A 21,392-nucleotide genomic window follows, 5' to 3' on the forward strand; every position below is an offset into this window, starting at 1 on the left:
GTTTGTGGGCTGTGTATTACTGTCTCCCCTCCATGAGGGGCTGTGTTCAGTGCCTGGCCCTGTACCTGCACTCAGATGCAGCTGGTAACTGAGATGAATAACGAGTGCATCCGTTTGGGTCCAGGCCCCACTCCCGTTTCTGATTCCAAGCCCCCGTAGAAACCTAGCTTCCCATCACTTTGTGTTCACGGCTAAAACATGCAAGTTAGTTATTATCGTTGAGAATTAGTACATTGGAACTATTTTAAAGTTAACACTCACGTTCGTGTTCTTCAACCCAGCGGTTTCACTTTCAGGAATCTATCTAAAAGAAAGACAAATGTCAGTTATGACAGTACTTACAATAGCCCACCCCACCCATTCTTGCAAAACTGGAAAGAACCTAAATGCCCAACTACAGAGGAAGTTAAGTTAAGGCCCATTTTACAAGGAAATACTATTAAATAGGCATTAAAAATTATGTTGCAGAAAAACGAGAGGAAGTATATCCAGGACATAATAAGCAAAAAGATGAGTCGTGATGTGGTATGTGGCTCGATCCCGGTGCTGCCTCGATTGTGCACATGTGCGTGGGAAGGTGGGACATCCTACAGGTGGAGGGTGGGGACAGCTGCACAGCAGGAGCGTTCCCAGTGCCACTGAACTGCATACTTGACAGTGTTTGAAGCGGCTGACTTTATGTTATGTGTATCTTACCACAGTTTTTTAAAAACATGGAACATGGTCTAGAGCAGAAGTGTTGACGGGGTCACCTCTGGGTGGAGGGTTTACAGGAGCCCACTCTTCAGGCTTCGCACAGTGAGGCTGTGACACTTAAATCTGTAACATACGCCATTTATCTGCGAAGAACAGGCTTGGGTGGGCTGGCATCGGGGAGACAGAGCTGACCCTCACGGCCCCCGTGCCCTCGGAGCCCATCCAGAGCCCCAGCATGTGTCCCGCCCCAGGCAGGCCCCCGGGTTTGCGCCGCGGCCTCTGCTTGTCGACCTCGGTGCTGGCTGTCCTATTTTTACCACTATTGACCCTGAAGGCCATCGAGGAGGGCACGCTGGAGGAGATCGAAGAGGAGGTCCGGCAGAAGAAATCATCGCGGAAGCGCAAGAGGGACAGCGATGCCGGCCCCTCCACCCCGACCACCAGCACCCGCAGCCGCGACAAGGACGACGAGAGCAAGAAGCAGAAGAAGCGTGGCCGGCCGCCTGCCGAGAAGCTCTCCCCCAACCCGCCCAACCTCACCAAGAAGATGAAGAAGATCGTGGACGCTGTGATCAAGTACAAGGACAGGTAAGCGGGGGGGCGGGGCGGGCGGACGGGGGCCTCTGGGAGGGGCCGGCGAGCCCGCTGCCCGGGCAGTCACTCCACAAACTCAGGTGGAATCTCTGTCTCGGAGCCTCTGTCCTCGTGGGACGTGACATTAACGTCCTGGAAGAGGGGAGACAGGCAGCGTCAGCCATGGTGAGAGGGCAGGGGAGGCGACGTTCAAGAGGGGCCCTGAGGAGGGCAGGTCTGGGGACAAGGGGTCCAGGAGGTGGCCAGCGGGTTCGAGGCCAGTGGCAGGGTGAGTGTGGGAGAAGGGGGTCTGTGCTATGATGGAGGCCGATCACGTGGCTGGTGGACCGTGGTGAGGAGGCGCCTGTGGCTGGAGCAGAGAGCCAGTGGTTTTCCTTCTGTAGACAGTCCCCCACCCCGCCTGGCTGTGGTCTCCCTGGGCCATCACAGGTCAGCCGCTTGTGGAGAAGACATAGACCAGGCTCCCCCTAGGCACTGGGGCCCCTGCCCTCACAGACACGCCAACCACAGGACAATGCATGCTTTCTGCTTTGTAGATCCATTTGTGGATCATGAGTACTACGTAAGTAAGAAGAAAATAATGGCTCTCCCGCGGCCCTCCTAGGAGACTTGTGCCCATCCTGCCAGCGCAGGGTGGGTCGTGTGGAGCTGCACAGGGCAGCCAGGGGCATCCTTCCCCCCCACCCAGTGTCTTGTTCCACTTTCTGCTATATGCAGATCGATGAGGCTGTCCCCGTAACGGGAGGGTTTTACGACTTGAATTCATAGTAATGCTCTGCAGTCAGTCACAAGCAAAGTAGGGGAGAATTTAATCTGTCTGAGGGAATAGTGTCAAGGCATGAGCCCATGGTGTATCATTTGGAGAAACTGTTACCAAGCCTGTGATTTCAGGGGGTGGTGATGGTTATAGTACCCAAAAAAGGATACAAATTGCTCTTTAAAAAGAATCCTTTATTATTGGAAGAGAAACAAATGATGAAGTGGAAAAGAGGCATATTTAAGTTCAACTGCTAGGCCTAAAAATATTACATTTTGTGTCAGTGTTTTTTTGGTTTTTTTAAGTGTATATTGGGGTTTTTTTAATTAATTAATTTTATTTTTGGCTGCACACGGGCTTCAGTAGTTGTGGCTCACAGGCTCTAGAGCACAGGCTCAGTAGTTGTGGCACATGGGCTTAGTCGCTCCACGGCATGTGGGATCTTCCCCGACCAGCGCTCAAACCCGTGTCCCCTGCATTGGCAGGCGGATTCTTAACCATTGCGCCACAAGGGAAGTTCCTTGTGTCAGTATTGAGAACAAAATATTGAACTCATTTGCAAACTTCACCTTTGAGGCCAATTCCACAAAGAAAAAAGTAGACCAACACTTACTTGTAATATGGAATGTGCAAAAATCCAATGAAAATAATAGACCCTGATGTTTTCTTCCTAATAGTATGCTTGCAAGGGAACCTTAACATTGTCAAAATGAAGAAGACCCTTGAAGGTCAGTGGGGAAGGATGGACTTTCCAAAAAGTCATGCTGATCACTGGGATATCCATCCATACGGAGAAGATGAATATTGACCCCTCCTCACGCCATACACATATATTAATTTGAAATGGATTACAGACATAAACGTGATGTAAATCAGCTATATTTCAATAAATCTTTTTTTTTAAACCCATAAATGTGAAAGGTACAACATGGGAAAAAATTTTCATGTCTTTAAAGGAGGCATAGACTTCTTCAGTAGGACAGAAACGCCACTGGCCATAAAAGACTCACAAGTTAGACTTCACTCAAATTAAGAACATTTGTTCATCGAAGGACACCCTCATGAAGATGGTGAAAATTGCCACAGACTAGGAAAAGAAAATTCAATTTTAAAATGGGCAAAAGGCATGAACAGACACCTCCCAGAAGAAGATACCCCAGTGACCAATCAACGTGTGAAAAGGTGCTCGGGATCACCACATCGACGTCATAACAAGAAGGAAATGCACGATAAAATGAGCGTGAGGTGCCTCCTCACACACACCAGAAGTGTTAAAGTTCCTTTTAGTACCACCAAGGACGTGGAGCAGTAGCACCTCACACCCTGCTCATGGGAGCATGTGGCTCTGGGCAGTATCTTCTGAAGCTCGACACACAGATGAAGCTTCTGACCCAGCCACTCCCGTCCTAGTCCTGAATGCATACATCCACCAGAAGACATGTACAGGTGCGTCCATAGCAGCTTTGATCACGACTCCCCAAAAGGAAACAGCCCAGTGTCCACCCACAGGAGAACACGTCCACAGCGGCCTAGTCGAAGAACAGAATTCTAACAGCCACGAGAACAGACAAACTACCACTCCCTGGGAGAATCTTACACTCTGTTGAGTGAGAGAAGCCAGACACAGAAAAGTACCTATTGTATGCTTCCAGTTATAGGAAGTTAAGCTGACCGACGGTGATGAGCATGGATCAGTGGTTACCTCAAGTTGGAATTGACAGGGACGGGACGCCAGGGAGCCTCCTGGGACGTTGGGATCTTGGTCTGCACATGAAAACCTTCGCCAGGCTGTACACCTAAGATAAAGATGTGCGGACTTTCCTGTAGTAGGTTACACCTCGGTTTAAAAATAGTAGACACTTGAAATCGGCACCCTGCACTCGATAAGGCCTTGGATATTTTCAAACTAAAAATATGTCAAGTGTCAGTCCACTTTCTTAGTCATCCTGTGACTTAGAGAAAAGGCACTGTGCTTAGCTGAAGGTCACGTGACAGAAGAGAAGCTGGCTCCCCTGGCTGCTGCAAACAGCTGTTCTCCCAAGCCCATGCAAGATTGGGTGATAAATCGGGCAATGAATTAAAACTGGCTTTTAGGGTTCAGGGACATCTTGTCAAGACTGGCCTATGTCAGGACACCCAGATCCTGGTAGGGATTCTGAGATCCAGCCTGATGAGAGCCCTGACACTGCAGTCACAGAGCTGAGCTCCCAGGTCTGTCAGACCCACGTGGTGGTGCCTCCGGGGAGGGCTTGAAGCATGGCGTATGCTTAACCTCACGTCCTCCTGGAACAATGGCCCCACTGGACGGGGAGTTCGACGTTAGACTGGGGAGAACTGCAAAGGAGTTACAAGTGGGACAGAGAATATGACCATTCCAGGAAGCCTCCTACACGCTGGCTTTGAGAAACGTTTGGTTCTCAGTTGGAGCAGGGCCTTCCACTCGCTGGTTTGCTGGTGGCTACACAGGAAGAGATCAAAAAAGGCACATAAACTCAGGAAAACAGTCACATCATCCTGGTTGAAACGTTACTTCATGGAAAATGCTTTCAGAGATGATGTTTGGGTACAAACCTGACCTACTTAATGGACATTTTTGACGTTCTTATCAAAACATAAGAATTTGAAACCATGGGGAAAACTGCAACATGGTTTATGCAGCTGTAGGGTTAGGCACGGTCTATAGACCACGCTGTCTTCTGACAACAACTGCAGAGTTCAGTGTCCCCAAGACCACCCTCGGTCTCGATAATTTCCTAGAAGGACTCTCAGCACTCTCTGAAAGCTGGTGTACTCACAGTTATGGTTTATTACAGCGAAAGGACACAGATTAAAACCAGCCGAGGGGAGAGGCACAGGGAGCAGCGTCCTCCCCGTGGAATCGCCGGCTACAGTGACTTTCCTGGCAACATTACGAGAAGATGCGCACAGAGCATTGCCAGTCTGGGAAGCCTTGGTGTCTAGCCTTGAACTTGGTCAGTATACCTGGCCGACCTCCCACGTGGCTGCCCAGTCTCCAGTCCCTCTGTGGTTGAACCGATGCTGCTTGACCCGACGCCCCTGCCTGGAATCACACTTAGACTGTGCCAAAGGCCCCCAGCTAAACAAAGGTACCCCCACCAGGCAGGACATTCAAGGACAGAGACATGGCCTCCCAGGAGCCAAGGGCAAAGGCCAGACCTTTCTTTGGGCCAGGTTAAATTCTTTATGACACAGCTGTCACGTACCTGGAAGCTTCTGAGGGACTGGCCACCACGTCAAGGAGAACAGGATTGGAACAAAACCAGAGGTAGCTTGACGTGCACTTTCTTGTCTCAGACTTCCGATTGCTCCTTTCCAGAAGAGAAAATGAAACTTTGGATTTAAAAATCCCATTTGCTTGCTAGAACCCTGTGATTAGCTAAACTCTGTACTTGAGTTAAATGTGGATCCTGAGGAGAGAACTTATTGTTACAGCTTGGTTCTTCCTGGACACCAAAGAATGATTACAGGACATCGCCAGCGTTTGGATTCAGAGTGGGGAGCCTGCCTTGCTGAGCAGGGGCGTGGCGCTGCTCTGCCTGTCCCCAGTGACCGTGGTGGGAGTGGGGTTGCACCTCGAAGCAGTGACTCCAGAGAGAAGCGGCTCGGCCATGCCTCTGCTGCTGAGTCTGAGCAGGGCCGTCCCGCCCCCAATTTGCACCACTCCAAATGTTGCTACTGAGTGTTGATTTCAAGATCCCTACCCCCCCACCCCCCGCCCCAGTGGTGTTAAAATACCAGTGCCGTCGTGTTTGATAGAACCTTTGCGTGTACATCCTGATCTGCACGCAGGTAATGTCCTGATTTGGAAGCTTTTGCGTCTTTCATGTGTGTTCAGATTCAGGGCTGCCAGGCCCACCCCTCCCGAGGCCCCAGTGCACCCTGTGAGCGGCCCTCCCTCGAGTTGTGAGGTCTCTAGCCTTCGCAGCTGCGACCCTCTGCTGGGTGGCGGTGAAAATACATGTCCTTCCATGGGGTCACGGGAAAACGCTGGAAGAGTCTGCAGTTTAACGCAACTGAGGGCTGGCACAGGCAACCTTGGGGTCCAGCATGGCCTCCGGGAGGAGTGCCACATAAGCAGAGCCTGAGGAAATCAGGGGCCCACCAGGGAAGAGGAGGGAAGGAGCATCACAGGCCAAGGAACTGCGCATGCAGGGGCCCGGAGGCCAATCCCGCACGCAGGGCCTCGCAGGGTGCCTCCTCCTTGGTGGTTGGAAATCCCGAAACTGCACGGAGGAACCCTCGGGTTAACAGCCAGAAGTGAAACCAGAATTAAGGCATTAAGCTGGAAGTAGGGATTTTCACTTTAAAATATCTAAGCACACCAGTAAGTTAGGCTGCAGGGTCAGGTTGGGATTTGTCGCGGAGCTGCGTGTGCTGCCGGTGGCTGTCTTCTCCCCTGGTCCTTCGGAGGGATTCAGCAGCTGGTGGCTGAGGCATTTAGGCACCGTCTCCAAGTGCCAGTCAGCAGGTGTGTGCTCCAGGGCGCATCCCGTGGTGCCTTTAGGATGGCTTCAGAGAAGTGCATCTTCTGGAAGGCACCTCAGGGGGCAGGCTCCAGAGGACCCCACAGAGCCCCTTCTGTGCCCCGCTGGCTGATGTGTAGAGCTTGACCGTTAACTGCTACAGGGCAGAGTTGTCACTGCTGTAAAGACTGTGCGTTGGACAGTGGAGGCCCATCGGCACCAAGCTGCCTGAATTTGATCATCGAGCCTGGGTTGTGGAAGAGAACATCTTTGTTTTTAGGAGATACTCATAAGTTATTTCCAGATGGTTCAGAAAGTTGGTGATGTGTACAGGCCGCCCAGGCTAAGCCTCCCAGGGCTGAGCCCCACTAGGTGGACCCTCTGGGTCCCCTTCTCCTGTCCTCTTACCAGGAGGCAGCAGCCCTGTAAGGACCATAGGGTTTGAGTGTCACAGAGACCTGGGATCAATGCCAGATCCACTGTGGGTGACGAAGGGCCCCACCACATCCACGGTGGCAGCTTCAGCCAGGCCTGGTGGCCACTGCCCCAACCCCATCAGCACTTGCCCTCTGCCCTTGCAGGAGCCCTGCATCACCTTGATTAGAATTAAAAAGCAGGTGGCTCTTCAGTTGCAAGGTTGTGCTTTGATTGGCAAGAAAAACCGGGGCAGTGTAACAGGCTCCAGGGCAGGTTGTCAGGCAGAAACATTCTCTAGGAGAGGGCACCCCGGTTGGCTGCAGGCCCTTCAGAACAGGCCTCTGGGGAGAAGGGAGAGGGTGGAGGGTGGGCGGGTCTGGGAGCCCTTTCCTGACGGGGCAGGGAGGCCTCAGGCTTCTCCTGCCTCGGCCTTTGGAAGGGTGTACTGGCCCTTCATCGGGAGCCCAAGCTTGGAATGGGCACTGCAGGGCAAGAGGCGGCCCTCCGCCTGTGGGGTCAGTGCTGTCTGCTCAGCCCCGAGTCCAGAGCCTGGCGTGAGAGGCGCCGAGGTGAGATGTCTTGAGAACAGTGCTGATCCCCATCATTAATCCCCGGGCCCGCCTGAGCGTGGGCATAGGCCAGGCTGCTAGCCGAGTGGGGCTCAAAGCCACTGGAGGCTTAGCCCAGGTGGCCTCGCTGAGCCGTGCTGAGGTTCTGAGCCTGCCACGGAATTTGCAGGAAGAAGCCCCACCTGCCCAGTTAGTCAAGCCGATTCCATCCCCCTGCTTCACTCCCTGCGGCTAATCGCCATGGTGGAGACAGAGCACGCCAAAACAACAAAAAACAGGGTTCTAATTTTAAGGGTCTTAAAAGTAGAATTACATAAAAGCTTAAAATAGGACAGGTACAGATAGATATCTGGACTCCAGAAACAAGTAGATTTGGGTGAGCAGGTGGCAGCCTGCCCCTCCCGTCCCTCTGCCCCCCTCGGAATCCCCTGTGAGACCCTGTGAAGTGCTCAGTGCATTTCAGCAGGCATGTGCTTCTTCTGTACTCAGGAAGCAGTAGAGGAACATGCGTGGAAATATCAGTAGAATAGGATAAACAGGTAAGGCAGGAGGTGTAAAATGGAAAATTCCAGACAACCGGGGGAAAAAATGAGGGGCAAAGGATGAATAAAAAGGTCCAAAGTCAAGGTCAAATAAATGAGAAATTACCAGAACACAGGTAAAATTTAAAAGGAGGCCGGGAGACAGCTAGCTAAGGGATTGAAAGGCAGAGGAGGAGCGCCAAACTTCTGAGGTGAGACTCAGAAACTAAATTAAACATGTAATTTAACTAAGATTAAAATTTAGGAGGAGGGAAGAGAGAGTGTCTGCGGGGGCCTCCCGGGGGGTGTGGAAGTGGGTCTGTGGGTCCCGGACGGTGGCAGCACGGTTTCCCCACCCGCCAACCCCCAGACACACCGCAGCCCCTTGGTCCCAGCAGTCCAGGGATCCCCAGCACCCGTAGCTCCCAGGGTGGCCATCCTGCAGACCCTGCCACCTGAGAAGGAGCTTGAGGCCTCTCTGCCTTGGCGCCACTCGGTGCTCAGCGCGGATGGTAACATGGGGGCTCCAAACAGGAAGCACGCTCCTCAAGACCGAGGTCACTCAGCCCTGCAGAGAGGCCTTGGGCCTCCCTGCACTCACATGACCAGCTCCGCCCAGCCCTGGCCACAGCTCCTGGGCTTGCTGTGCCTCTCATTTTCATCTTCTCCCTGGTCCTGAGAAACGTTCTTTGAAGTGCCATGAACGGTGCTCGTCACCCGCAGCTAACGTCCCTGAGCAGCTGCCACGGCAGAGCACAGCACTGGCTCTCGCGGCGTTCAGGTCAGCTTGGGGAAGCTGGAACGTCCATTTGAGTAGATGCCACCCCTGAGAGCCAGGCTGGATTATGATCCGGCTTCTGCTGCTTGCCGTGTGACCCTCTTCTCCAGAATGAGGGTTTCACACTAAGTGGTTTCAAATCCAGCTTAGCGGGGGTGGGGGGGGGGCGGTCAGGTTTTCTTCAAAATGAGATTTGGATTTCATCATTGAACTGTATTAAGAAACATGAGCCCCCAGGTGTGTCATTGGCTTCTGTAAAATAATCAGTTCATTAGAAATTTTGGCTCATGAGATTCTTAATCAGCTTTGTGACCTACAGCCAGTCCAGCCCTCAGCATGTGGACCCTGCAGTAAAGCTTCCCCACCCTCCCTCTTTGTTGGAAGAGTGTGCTAAGAGTGCAGGGCAGGCAGCCTACAGACCTTCCTTGTTGGCAGGTTCCTTGGTGAATATTATTTCCTTTCACTCGTGCATGAGTCAGGAGTTTTTCTGTACCGCACAGCCATAAATCTGACACTAAGATTGATCTTTTAAGGGTGGATGCCTGGCAGGTGGAGGCTCTTAGTAAATATTTGTAAGTGGATCTGCCCCAGACGTCTCACTTTTCTATTCTCCAGATATCCTTGACTTTGTAATGGGTCAAAAAATTGAACCTGGAAAGTAATTTTGTACTAATACCTCTTTAATGTGTTTCATTGTATCATTTTCAAATTTCATGAATGGTGTACATACACATAATCTGAGACTCTGTTTCAGATAAATGTTCTGCTGCTAAGTCAATTTTTAAAATCCTGACCTCATATCCAGGACCCTTGCTGGCTCAGTTCACTAAGAGTCAAAAGAGAAAATAGTCCCAGGGTGAGAAGATGTTATCAAGAGGTGTCATGGGAAGAGGGTCTGAAATGCACTCTAGGACGGAGAGTGGGGCTGAGGGACTGGGGAGGAGGCAACTAGGATCTGTCTTGAGTACTATCTTCAGTCGATTGCTGCTGCCTGCCTGAGGCTATCAGGGCTCAAGAGATAGTGCTCTGATCCATTTGCAATGTCTGCCCTGGTCAAAGGGTGAAGAATGGAAGGCATCAAGCAGTATGTTATCATCCCCAATACAGACATGCTTTCTGTTATTTTCAGGATTCATACCAGGGGTCAAAAAACCAAATTTGCAAACTAGCAAAAATATAGATATGGCCCACGACTTGTATGTGTATAGTCTGTGAATTAAGAATTATTTTTAGGTGAGTTTCAGAGAATCAAAAGAAGAATACTATTTCATGATGTGAAATTATATGAAAATCAGATTTTGTTTCTTATAAATGAGGAATACAGCCAAACTCTGTTGGCCTACATGTTCTCTGTGGCCACTTTGGTGCAACGATGGCAGAGTTGAGTAGTTGTAACAGAGGTGGTATGGCCCACAAAGCCTATAACTTTTTTTTTTTTTTTTGCGGTACGCGGGCTTCTCACTGTTGTGGCCTCTCCCGTTGTGGAGCACAGGCTCCGGACGCGCAGGCTCAGCAGCCGCGGTTCACGGGCCCAGCCGCTCCGCGGCATGTGGGATCTTCTCGGACCGGGGCACGAACCCGTGTCCCCTGCATCGGCAGGCGGACTCTCAACCACTGCGCCACCAGGGAAGCCCAGCCTATAACATTTATACTCACTGTTCATAGACGAAGTTTGCTGACCCTTGATTTAGAACAGTACACGGGGGGAATTCCCTGGCGGTCCAGTGATTAGGGCTCCACGCTCTCACTGCCGAGGGCCCGGGTTCGATCCCTGGTTGGGGAACTAAGATCCCGCAAACCACACAGTGCGGCCCCCCCCAAAAAAAGGACGACAACAACAACAAAAAGATTCTAGAACAGTATATGGGAAAGGATGAGAGAGACCCCTGACTTAGCCTAGGGCACCTGTGCTCAGGTCCTGCCTGCCACCAATTTTCTGTGTCTGGGCCAGCTCTCATAACCTCTCTGGTTTCTCCATCTGTTCGAATGGGATATCGACGGATGACCTCTTAAATGCTGAGAGTCTGTGGTTCTGTCCTGTTCGGGGGTTTGGGTCTGTTTTTTTGTTTGTTTTGCTTTTTGTCTCATCTGATTCTTTGTTTCTCCTTCACATGTTATCTTTTTGTTTCAAGGACACATCAAAGGATGTGTCCATTTAGACTTTGGGGCTCTATGTATCAGGAACTCAGGTGTAAGCCCCGCAAGCAGAACAGGGGTTCCTTTGGCTTGGAGGTCATGGAGGAGTTAGTGAAGTCTAGCTTTCAGGACCCAGAGCCACCTGCCACCTCTCCCCTTACCCCTGTGGTGAAACACAGCTCTGGGCACCGTCCTCAAGGCCTCACACACCAAGAAAAAAGACCTCTGCTTCCCCAGCTCCTGGCAAAAAGGCCCAGGGAAGGGCTCTTATTGGCTGGCTGCGTCCCAGGCTCTTGCCTGGACCAGGCACTGAGACCCGACGGCTGAGGAGCTGTGCTTGGTCGCGCCATAGTCTTGGGGGGACAGGTGGGGACTCAGTGACGGGCAGCCCCACCAGAACCCTGAGTTGGTGTGGGGGAGGGCACGTTCCCATAGGGAGGAGACCATCTGGGCAGGTTAAATAATAAGGGTCCCAACCAGGGCTCTTCGGGCTCTAAGGAGCAGGGCTTAGAAAACTAGATAAGGCCCCCCCCACCGCATGGTCACAAACCTCGTTCAGTAAGAAATGACCTCTGGGCTAGATGTGGGAGGAATTGGAGCTCCAGGCGAGGCCCTAGTCACTCTGAGCCCCTCTGTGTCTCGTGTCCCGATGTGATGGGGACAGGGCAGTGAACGAGGTAGAAGAAAATCCCTGCTGTGGGAACTGACACCTAGAGGCTGGAAAATAACGTCACTGTCGTATGTAACAGCAGCCACCACTGCTAGTGTTACCAAAAACCAGGTGACAGGCCAGGCTGGAGGCATTAGGGCCATGGTGGGTGCTTCCTTTCTTTGTGTCTGAATTGGGGTCACAGGGCCGATGCTGACCGCAGCAGGATTCTCTCAGGCTCCTTCATTCGCGTGCCCACCGCTGCCAGGCGGCCGGACGCAGAGCAGAGCCAGAGATGGAGTTCCAGCAATTCTGCCTGGCAGAAACTTCTTCAGAGCATGTCTCACCGGCAGTGGTGAGCGGGGAGGCCAGGCCTGGGGGCTCACCCTGTGGGATCCCGTAACCTCAAATTCAAGAGGAGGCCAAGCTCGGCCAGGTGCTGGAGGTCGGGGAGGCTCACGGGAGCAAGCACTGAAGGTTTGTGCCTTTACGTGTCATCTCAGTCGTCCGTGTTATTAAGAGGTGTCGGGAAGATGACATTTATGCGGAGGTGAGGGTGGGAGCCGGGGTTCCCTGGGGGAGCAGCCGCTTCGGTGATTCTGAGGTGACTGAGCAGGTGGAGAGGGGCGCTGACGTCGGAGGTCACGGGCAGCCCATCCTGGAGAGCCAAGCAGCCCCGAGGAGGGGGGCGCCGGTGAGCGAGCCTGGAAGGCCGCACCAGCCCCTGGTCGGGGGGCGGAGGGGGGCGCTCTCCAGGGGACTTCTAAGGATTAAAAACGACTTCTCAGCACTTTGGCAACGAAAATCTTATGGCAGTGGCTTTTCAAGAGGTCTTCACCGTCAGAGAGGGCGGTTTTAAAAGTCCCCCGTGACCCTGGCGCCCTGCCCCTCCCTCACACACGGCCAGTTCCAGGCCCTCTGCCCTCAGCACGTGGCACCAGACAACAGTTCTCGGGCCAGGTGGGCCTTTTATTCCTCAAGGACGCGATTTCCCCAGAGGTTTGTGAGGGTTTTGCTCTGGAATTTCCCTCTATATCATGGTGCTGGAGTCCCGCTTCCTGAGCTCCCTGAAGGGCCACGCACACCCCGAGGCCAGGCCACCTGTGTGGATGCCACGGGTGAGCACGGAGCCCATGGCCCTAGCACCACATACAAGCCTGTTTGTGGGCTGCAGCGTTAATTTAGCGGGTCTAAAACTGGCGTTGCCAGGAGACAGCGTCGCCACGCTGGAGGCTGAAGGGAGGCTGAGGGTGGATGTCTCTCTGTTCGCCCCCTCCTCGTCCAGGCACTGGGAGGATGTTACCTCGGAGCTCCTGGCCCCAGCATAGCCGGGCGCGGGTGTGGCACAGCCTGGCGGCCCAGTGCTCGGGTTCCTCATCTCATGGCCACTCACGGCACGTCTTTCCTCTGCTCCCTTGTGCAAAGCAAGCACCTCATTGGAAAAGACTAGAAAACAGCTTTTGTCATCCATTAGCATCTTGCCGGGGGGTGGGGGTGGGGTGGGCATCTCTCCTTGGGTTTTGGCCAGATTCTCTGAAGTTCGCCGCTCGTAAGTGCCGCCTGTGAGAGGTGCACAGTGTGCTTGGGAAACTGGCCTCTGAAGGTGCAGGCACTTGATGCTCCCAACGTGAGCAAACTGGTTTTTGCGTCGTAAACAAATAATCAGGGCTCTTCTCCCTCTTTCAAGTGCCAAGGCTTTCGCTGCATGTGGCACGTGATGCTGTTTCCTCCAGGGCTGGGGTGGGGGAGGGGAGATGGGAGGAAGTTGGGTGAGTTCGGAGCCTCGATTCAAATGCATCAGGGGCCTCTCTGCATGGCTGCCCCTCAGGAATGTTCCAGAACTCACAAGACAGCGCAGGTACGGGAAATAATTCCCGAGTCAGCCTTGAATTTCTCACCGGCTCTGTCCTCAAGCAATGGGGGAGTGGCCTGGTGGGGGGGGCGCCGGGCAGGGGGTGAGGGCTCCCCGGCAGGCAGGGCCTGTGAGTGACGCCGCCGTGTCCCTCCTTGCAGTAGTAGTGGACGTCAGCTCAGCGAGGTGTTCATCCAGCTGCCGTCCCGCAAGGAGCTGCCTGAGTACTACGAGCTCATCCGCAAGCCTGTGGACTTCAAGAAGATAAAGGTAACCCCGTGTCGAGTGTGCGGGGAGAAGGACGTGCCACGTCGGCGTTTGGGGGATTCCGAGCCTGGGCCTCGGGCCCCCCCAGGCAGGGAGCCAGGCGTTGGACGTAGGGGTCCTGAGGATGTGACGGGCGCCCCCCGCCCCCGGCACCCACAGCTGGGCCTCCCCGTCTGCACAGAGCCTGGGGGTTCAGCCGTGACCTCGTCAGACAGAGGGACGCCGGGTGCGAGGGGGTCCAGAGGTAAGGCCGCTTCTCCCGCCCACAGGAGCGCATCCGCAGCCACAAGTACCGCAGCCTCAACGACCTAGAGAAGGACGTGATGCTGCTGTGCCAGAACGCGCAGACCTTCAACCTGGAGGGCTCCCTGGTGAGCAGCCCCCAGCCCCGGGTGACACGCCCCTCAGCCCCCCCGCCTGTGAATTGACTGGTTTTAAAAAAGACTCCCTCCAACTTGGACTGTTTTACTCATTACAGAAGCAATGTGTGTGTATTACTGAAAAAATAGCAGAAAATAAAAACAAACTAAAAAGAGGAAGTAGACTCGGTGCCATCCATCCATGGTGACCCTGGGAACAGTCTGCGTATATCTCGGAATCTGTTTTGAATTCCCTCGGGGACTCTCTTGAAAGGAATCCTGTGCTGTGTCCCATCCTGGGATGAAATTCGTGTACACACACAGCCTTATTAGCCTAGCAGTTTCCTTAAGGGTCGGGATGGGTGCCTCTCGGAAAAGAGGTCTGATAGTCATGTATTTGGGGGAGATGCTGGCTTCAGCGAGGGGTACGCGTTTCTAATGTTACGGCAGACCCCCTCAGAGCCTTTAAAAACGCACTCGGTGCAATTCTTCAAAGGGAGGGAGGAACGTGTGGTTATTTCTGAACGAACACACCGGACCTTTTGTCTGGGGCCCCTTCATCAACCCGGTGCTCTCTGGGGCACCAGCTGAGAAAGGATTATTGAGCTGTCCCTCTGCCAGGACTGGGGCCCAGCGGGTGGGGAGCTCCCCAGCAGGCCCCGCATTTGAGCCCCGTGTGTTTCCGCCCAGATCTACGAAGACTCCATCGTCCTCCAGTCGGTCTTCACCAGCGTGCGGCAGAAAATCGAGAAGGAGGAAGACAGTGAAGGGGAGGAGAGTGAGGAGGAAGAGGAGGGCGAGGAGGAAGGCTCGGAGTCGGAGTGTGAGTCTGGGCGGGGGAGGGGGGGTGCGTTGGGGCGGGGCTGCAGCCCATCCCCCGGGGTGGGGGAAGGCGGGGATGGGGTCACACCCACCTGAGGGGACCCGAAGCCCGCACGGCTCCCAGACGCCCCTGGCTCCGAGGTGCCATGCTCTCCCGAGCTCACATCTTCTTTCCTCCTGGTGCCCACCCCAGCTCGCTCGGTCAAAGTGAAGATCAAGCTGGGCCGGAAGGAGAAGGCCCAGGACCGGCTCAAGGGCGGCCGGCGGCGGCCGAGCCGTGGCTCCAGGGCCAAGCCGGTGGTGAGCGACGACGACAGTGAGGAGGAGCAGGACGAGGTAAAGCCTGCGGGGCCCGGGCAGGCGGGTCGCTGCACGTCTGCGCCGTGCCACGTGCTGGTCCCTGGTCCAAGGCCAACAGCCCCGCTCCCCAGATGCGGAGACCGAGGCTCAGCCTTATATGGCCTGGGACTCAAGTCCAAGTCCACGCGGCCCTACAAGCAGTGCTCTTGGAGCTGGTGGGCTTCAGGTGGGGCATCCCAGCCTGTTCCTGCTGCAGCAGCCTGCAGAGCTGCCAACCCAGGGCACCAGGGCTGCCGAGCTCGGGCCGGCAGTGTTGGGGTGGGAGGCGGTGAGATCGGAGGTGCCGCCAGCGGGTCCCCATGCCCACAGCACAGGGCCTTCCAGCCGCCAGGACTGCCGTGGTGTCCTCACTGCACGGGGCACACGCCGTGCACCCCAGGTCTCTGCTTGTGGCTCTGTTCCGGCCTGTCTAGAAGGATTTCTAAACCATGGTAGTGGGTTAAGAAAAAGCAAGCAAAAAACAAAAGGTCCCATAATCCACAGTCATAAAAATATTGTGCAGCAGACCCTGTGAACGGGGCTGTGAGCGGTGCCTCGGTGATGGTCCCCCTGGCACAGGCTGCAGTCCCTCGCACACCAGGGAAGAGCCACAGGAGCATCAAGCCTGGACACTTTCATGGGCGTGGGGGCACGAGCAGACCCACTGGCTGGGTTTAAATAAGCTTTGCCCTCTGGCTCTAGCCCGGATGCCAGGCCCTTCCCTGCTGTAGGGCCTGGGCATTTCACTTCACTTCTAAGCCTATCTCCACTTCTACAAAGCACGGAGGTCAAGTCGATTACACGGGGCCTGGCTCCCAGAACAGCCTGACAAGCACCATTTTGTTGTTGTTAGTCTTTTTTTCTTTTTTAAAATATTTATTTATTGGGTTGCACCAGGTCTTAGTTGCAGCACGCAGCCTCCTTAGTTGTGGCATGCGAACTCTTGGTTGCAGCATGCATGTGGGATCTAGTTCCCCGACCAGGGATGGAACCTGGGCCCCCCGCACTGGAAATGAGGAGTCTTAACCACTGGACCACCAGGAAAGTCCCTCGTTAGTTTTCTTGTATAGCTGTTTGCAATAGCAGCAAAACCAGGTGCCTTCGGACTTCCCTGGTGGTGCAGTGGTGAAGAATCCGCCTGCCAATGCAGGGGACACGGGTTCGAGCCGTGGTCCGGGAAGATCCCACGTGCCGCAGAGCAACTAAGCCCGTGCGTCACAAGTGCTGAGCCTGCGCTCTAGAGCCCACGAGCCACAACTACTGAAGCCCGCGTGCCTAGAGCCTGTGCTCCGCCACAAGAGAAGCCACTGCGATGAGAAGCCCCTGTTCACTGCGACCAGAGAAAGCCCGCGTGCAGCAATGAAGACCCAACACAGCCAAAAATAAATAAATAATTAATTAGGAAAAAAAAAACCCAGGTGCCTCAGAATAAATCTGACCATAGACATCCATGGTCTTATGGGGACGTTAATGACATTGTGAACACGGGAGTGGCGGCCCTTGTTTCTGGAGAGGAGGGTCTGAGCTGTAAAGCTACCCATCTGCCCGTCTGGATCCAGCAGGGCTTCTGTGGCCCTTGCCAAGCTGTTTAAAATGTTTATACAGGAGAGCAGAGATTTTACGTGGCCAGGAATCGCCAAGGTGGTTTTAAAGCCACAGGTCAGGGGAATTCCCTGTCGGTCCAGTGGTGAAGACTTGGCACTGTAACTGCTGTGGGCCCGGGTTCCGTCCCTGGTCAGAGAACTAAGATCCCGCAAGCTGCGTGGCATGCCCACAAAAATAAAATAAAGCCGCAAGTCAGGGGCACAGGGACAGGCAGACAGCAGTGGGACAGAGCAGGGAAGGCCCAGCAAGCCTCCCACGTCCCGAGGAAGAGCCGATGTGGACACAGGGGACAGTCTGTGGGAGAACGGTGACGTCACGGTGTGGCCATGGCAGCAGGGGATGAGGGCAAAGGCCAGTCCGCACCCAGCCTCGTGGAGCCAGTGCTGCCCGCTCCCTGCAGGGCAGAGCGGTTCTGCTGCCTGCATTGGTGGTTGAGTGCATCTAAAGCTGAGGTCGGCGCCAGTCGGGGTGCTCCTGAGGGCGGGGCTGACTCACGCTTTCTCCTCCTGTCCCCCCCTCCAGGACCGCTCAGGAAGTGGCAGCGAGGAAGACTGAGTCCCGACATTCCAGAGTCTCAACCCCGAGCCGCTCGTTCCAGATCTGAGATGGTGTAGCCCTTAGCAGTAACGGGTAGCAGCAGATGTAGTTTCAGACTTGGGATAAACTGTATAAACAAAAATCTTCCATATTTATACAGCAGAGAAGATGTAGGACTGTTTGTGTCTGGCCCTGTCCTGGCATCAGTAGCGTTGGTAACAGCATTAACTGTTTAAAATGAGAGAAAAAAAAAAAAAGAATTATGAATTGGGGAACACGCGACACCTGTTTTTCTTTTCCTTCCCTGGCAGTACTGTTTCGGCCGCAGTTTGGAATCACTGTAGTTTAAGCTGTGGATGCATGTGTGTAGCCGTCCACTCCTCGTACTGTATTTTATTGGACAGGTCAGACTCGCCAGGGCCAGGGGTCCATAGGCCCGGCGGGGGTATGTCAGTGTCACTGGATGTCAAACAGTAATAAATTAAACCTACAACAAAAGTCTTGCCTTCTGGTGGACTCATTCCCGGCTCCTGGGGTGGTGGTGAATGTCCGCTGCCACCCCAAGCGCTGTGAGGCCCTGGGGCCCCGTGTGGGGCCTCACCATATCCGGGCCCCTGTCCTCCCATCACCAGATCCCAGGGGTCCCATTTCACAGGGGAGGACACTGAAGCCCACGCAAAGGCAAACACCTTGCCCAGGCCTCACACCATCTGACTGCAAGCCTGGGCTCTGGCTCCCTTACCACTGCCATTCTCCGTCATGTGTTCAAGCCTGCCCTGTCATGCAGGAAGCAAACAGCTCAGTCCCTTCCCCTCTGCAGCTGAGGTGGGGTCGGGGAGACAGTCACATAAACAGGCAGGTGCAGGACTTCCCTGGTGGCGCAGTGGTTAAGAATCCACCTGCCGGAGGGAGGGGGTATGGGGATATATGTATACGTATGGCTGATTCACTTTGTTATACAACAGAAACTAACACAACAATGTAAAGCAATTATACTCCAATAAAGATGTTAAAAAAAAAAAAAACACTTAAAGAAAAAAAGAAAAAATCCACCTGCCAATGCCAGGGACACGGGTTTGAGCCCTGGTCCGGGAAGATCCCACATGCCGTGGAGCAGCTAAGCCCATGCACCACAGCTACTGAGCCTGTGCTCTAGAGCCTGCAAGCCACAACTACTGAGCCCACGTGCTGCAACTACTGAAGCCCGCACGCCTAGAGCCCATGCTCCGCAACAAGAGAAGCCACCGCAATGAGAAGCCCGTGCACCACAACGAAGAGTAGCCCCCGCTCGCCGCAACTAGAGAAAGCCCACGTGCAGCAACAAAGACCCAAAGCAGCCATAAATAAATATATTTTGGAAAAAAACGGCAGGTGCCACACAGCAGTCAGAGCTGTGACAGGAATCCCAGGGCATTGTGGGAGCCCAGGTGATCAGGGAGAGCTCCCAAGTCCAGAACTTACTTTGGGTTCTATAGTTTTTGTCTCATCATTAAGATCTTGTATTTGCGAGTCATTGTCATCATATTTGCCTTTAATTCTTCAAACACTGTTCACTTTAAATCTTTGAACATTTTTTTTTTCTTTTTCTTTTTTTTTTTTGCGGTATGCGGGCCTGTCACTGTTGTGGGCTCTCCCGTTGCGGAGCACAGGCTCCGGACGCGTAAGCTCAGCGGCCATGGCTCACGGGCCCAGCCGCTCCGTGGCATGTGGGATCTTCCCAGACCGGGGCACGAAGCCCTATCCCCTGCATCGGCAGGCGGACTCTCAACCACTGCGCCACCAGGGAAGCCCCTGGTGGCATTTTTGTTTTGTTTGTTTTAGTTATTGCTGAGCTGACTCTGTAGGGTCTCTCTCCCCCACTGTGTGCAGCTGTTTATGTCTCTGCTCCATGTTTGAAAGTTATTGTTTTTCATTATCTTTAAGCTGACTCCCTCTTGGAGTCACCCCTGGGTCGGCCTAGCTTCGGGGTCAGCCAGTGATGGCACAGAGGTTGTGCTCAAACCCCTGAGTCAGTGAGGCCCTGTGCCAGGGGCCCGTGCTCAGGCAGTTTGCAAGCCAGACCTGCCTTTGCTTCCTGCCGTCCCTCTTGCATCTTCTCAACATGTGCACACGGCCTCCTGCTGAGCAGCTGGGTTGACGGGGCTCCCTCCGTCTCTTGTGCAGCCTGGTGCGTGCGCGCTTCCCCATTCATTCCACCCTGAGATCCCTGCTGTTTCCAATTTGCCCAGTGGCCTGAGGTGTTACTTGGCTCCTAGTCAAGTCAGCCCCCTCCAGCAGTGATATTCATGGCTTGTCCAGTCCAATAGGAGCTGGGAGGCCAAAAAAAACCATTACCTCCCACTGCTCTTACCTTGCCATTCAGTAATTATTTTTGAGTAAATTCTTCTTAATTTGTCAAATGCCTTTGATTAATCTCCAGAATCCTGAAATGGTTGTTTTTGACAACTCTGTCTAGTTTTAAGGTTGCTTTTATGGAGTGGATTTGCCGAGATACTCATGTCATTTTGAAAGTCCACATTCTTGTGTGTGAATGGCTTTGACTTCATTTTAACAAATTTGAATTTATTTTAATGTTTACAGAAAAGCAGCTCACCTTGATTTCACGGTATTTAGACTGAGGCCAATTTAAAAATGTGTCCCTTGAGGGGGCAAAAAGTATATGTGAAATTTGAGTAGGAGAAAAGTGTTTGTCTGACATAGTTTGTTGGTGAATAGATGGCAGCAAAATCCAAAATAATATTTGCCATGAGTTCATACCTCTCTCATGTCAAAGTCTGGAGTTGGTGCCTCAGTGTTGGAGAACAGCTCCTTCTCTGTCTTGTTGCTTTAGTACTTGCCACCCCTATGTCCAGCATCACCTCATGGCCCAAGATGGGTGCTGGTGCTCCATCTATCCATTCCACATTCCAGCCATCAACAAGGAGGCAAGGGGAGGGAGATCCTCTCTGGAAACTGACACTTCACTCTCTCTTAAGTGCTCGTTGGCTACAACATAGTCAAGCGGCCACACCTAGCTGCACAGGAAGCTGAGAAATGCAGCCTATCTTCTGGTGCCTATGTGCCCAGCTAAAGTTGTGGGCACACCACTCGCTCACTGCATACTTTGAGGTGGTTAGCCCCAGTTTTCAGATGAGAAAACTGAGGCACAGGGAAGGGAAACATTTGCCCAAGCCTGCACAGCCAGTCCTAGAACCAGTGGTTGTCAAGCCCCACTTGCCTTCCTCCCACATTGGGTGGTCGTGGGTTTGAATCCTGGCCCTGCCACGTCCAGGCTATGTGACTTTGGGCAGTTCTCTGCACCTCTCTGAGCCCACTAGGAGATGAGAAGCCAAACGATGCTCACGGAGGTTTCTTATTTCTTTCTTTGGGCATTTCTGTTTCTTCTACGGTGACAATGAACAGAGAAATAATTGAAGAAAACAAATGAAGGGCATCAACAAGAGGAGCTAGTTGGGCTGAACACCCACACGTGCAAAGCCAAGTGTGATGGTGACCCAGGAACACTTGGGCTGTGCTGGGGGTGAGAGGTCATCCCCCTGGCCTGGCTCTCCCACGTTGACCTTGGCCTGAGGTCCTGGAACCAGCCTGGCCCTCATGTGGACACTGGCCAGGAACCACGGACCTCTACCAGCCTGAACTCCTGTCGCTCCTGGTGACAGCTGCTAACTGCCTACCCACCACCCCCCACTGGCCTTTGCTCTCAGCACCCATCTATCTGGACAGTCCTTTCCCCTCTATCTCGGCCCGGCTGGCCAGTGCCTTCCTCCCCCATTTATCCCAACAACCCTGAGGGGTGTGGACTTCACTCCCATTTCACAGATGACACAAGTGAAGTTCAGAGAGGTTGAGACACTTGCCCAAGGCCACACAGATTTGGGCCCAGGTTTGTGGGGCACAGGAGTGAGTCCTCGGGGGCTGGGACCTGCTCCAAATCTGGAGGAAAGGCCCTGGGCCTGGGAGGGTGAAATGGCCCCTGGAAAGGGTGCTGCGTTGAGTAATGTAGCCAGGTC

General features: G+C 53.6%; 1 protein-coding gene across 3 annotated transcripts in view; it reads left to right on the forward strand.

The window, feature by feature from the left end:
- The window catches only part of SMARCA4 (SWI/SNF related BAF chromatin remodeling complex subunit ATPase 4), an 87,475-nt gene extending 69,501 nt beyond the window's left edge, over positions 1–17,974 (forward strand). For 2 of the 3 annotated variants that reach the window (XM_082837032.1, XM_082837033.1), the window contains 6 exons: positions 1,031–1,284; positions 13,618–13,723; positions 13,990–14,091; positions 14,770–14,902; positions 15,095–15,237; positions 17,368–17,974. In XM_082837032.1, coding sequence (XP_082693158.1) covers positions 1,031–1,284; positions 13,618–13,723; positions 13,990–14,091; positions 14,770–14,902; positions 15,095–15,237; positions 17,368–17,400 — 771 coding nt within the window. In that variant the 3' untranslated portion in view covers positions 17,401–17,974. Of the gene's footprint in view, positions 1–1,030; positions 1,285–13,614; positions 13,724–13,989; positions 14,092–14,769; positions 14,903–15,094; positions 15,238–17,367 lie in introns of all 3 variants that reach the window. The other variant, XM_082837031.1, reaches the window with a different exon arrangement.
- The last annotated feature ends 3,418 nt before the right edge of the window (positions 17,975–21,392 follow it).

This window comes from Leucopleurus acutus (genome assembly GCF_964270905.1).
Source record: "Leucopleurus acutus genome assembly, chromosome: 3".
NCBI lineage: Eukaryota > Metazoa > Chordata > Mammalia > Artiodactyla > Delphinidae > Leucopleurus > Leucopleurus acutus.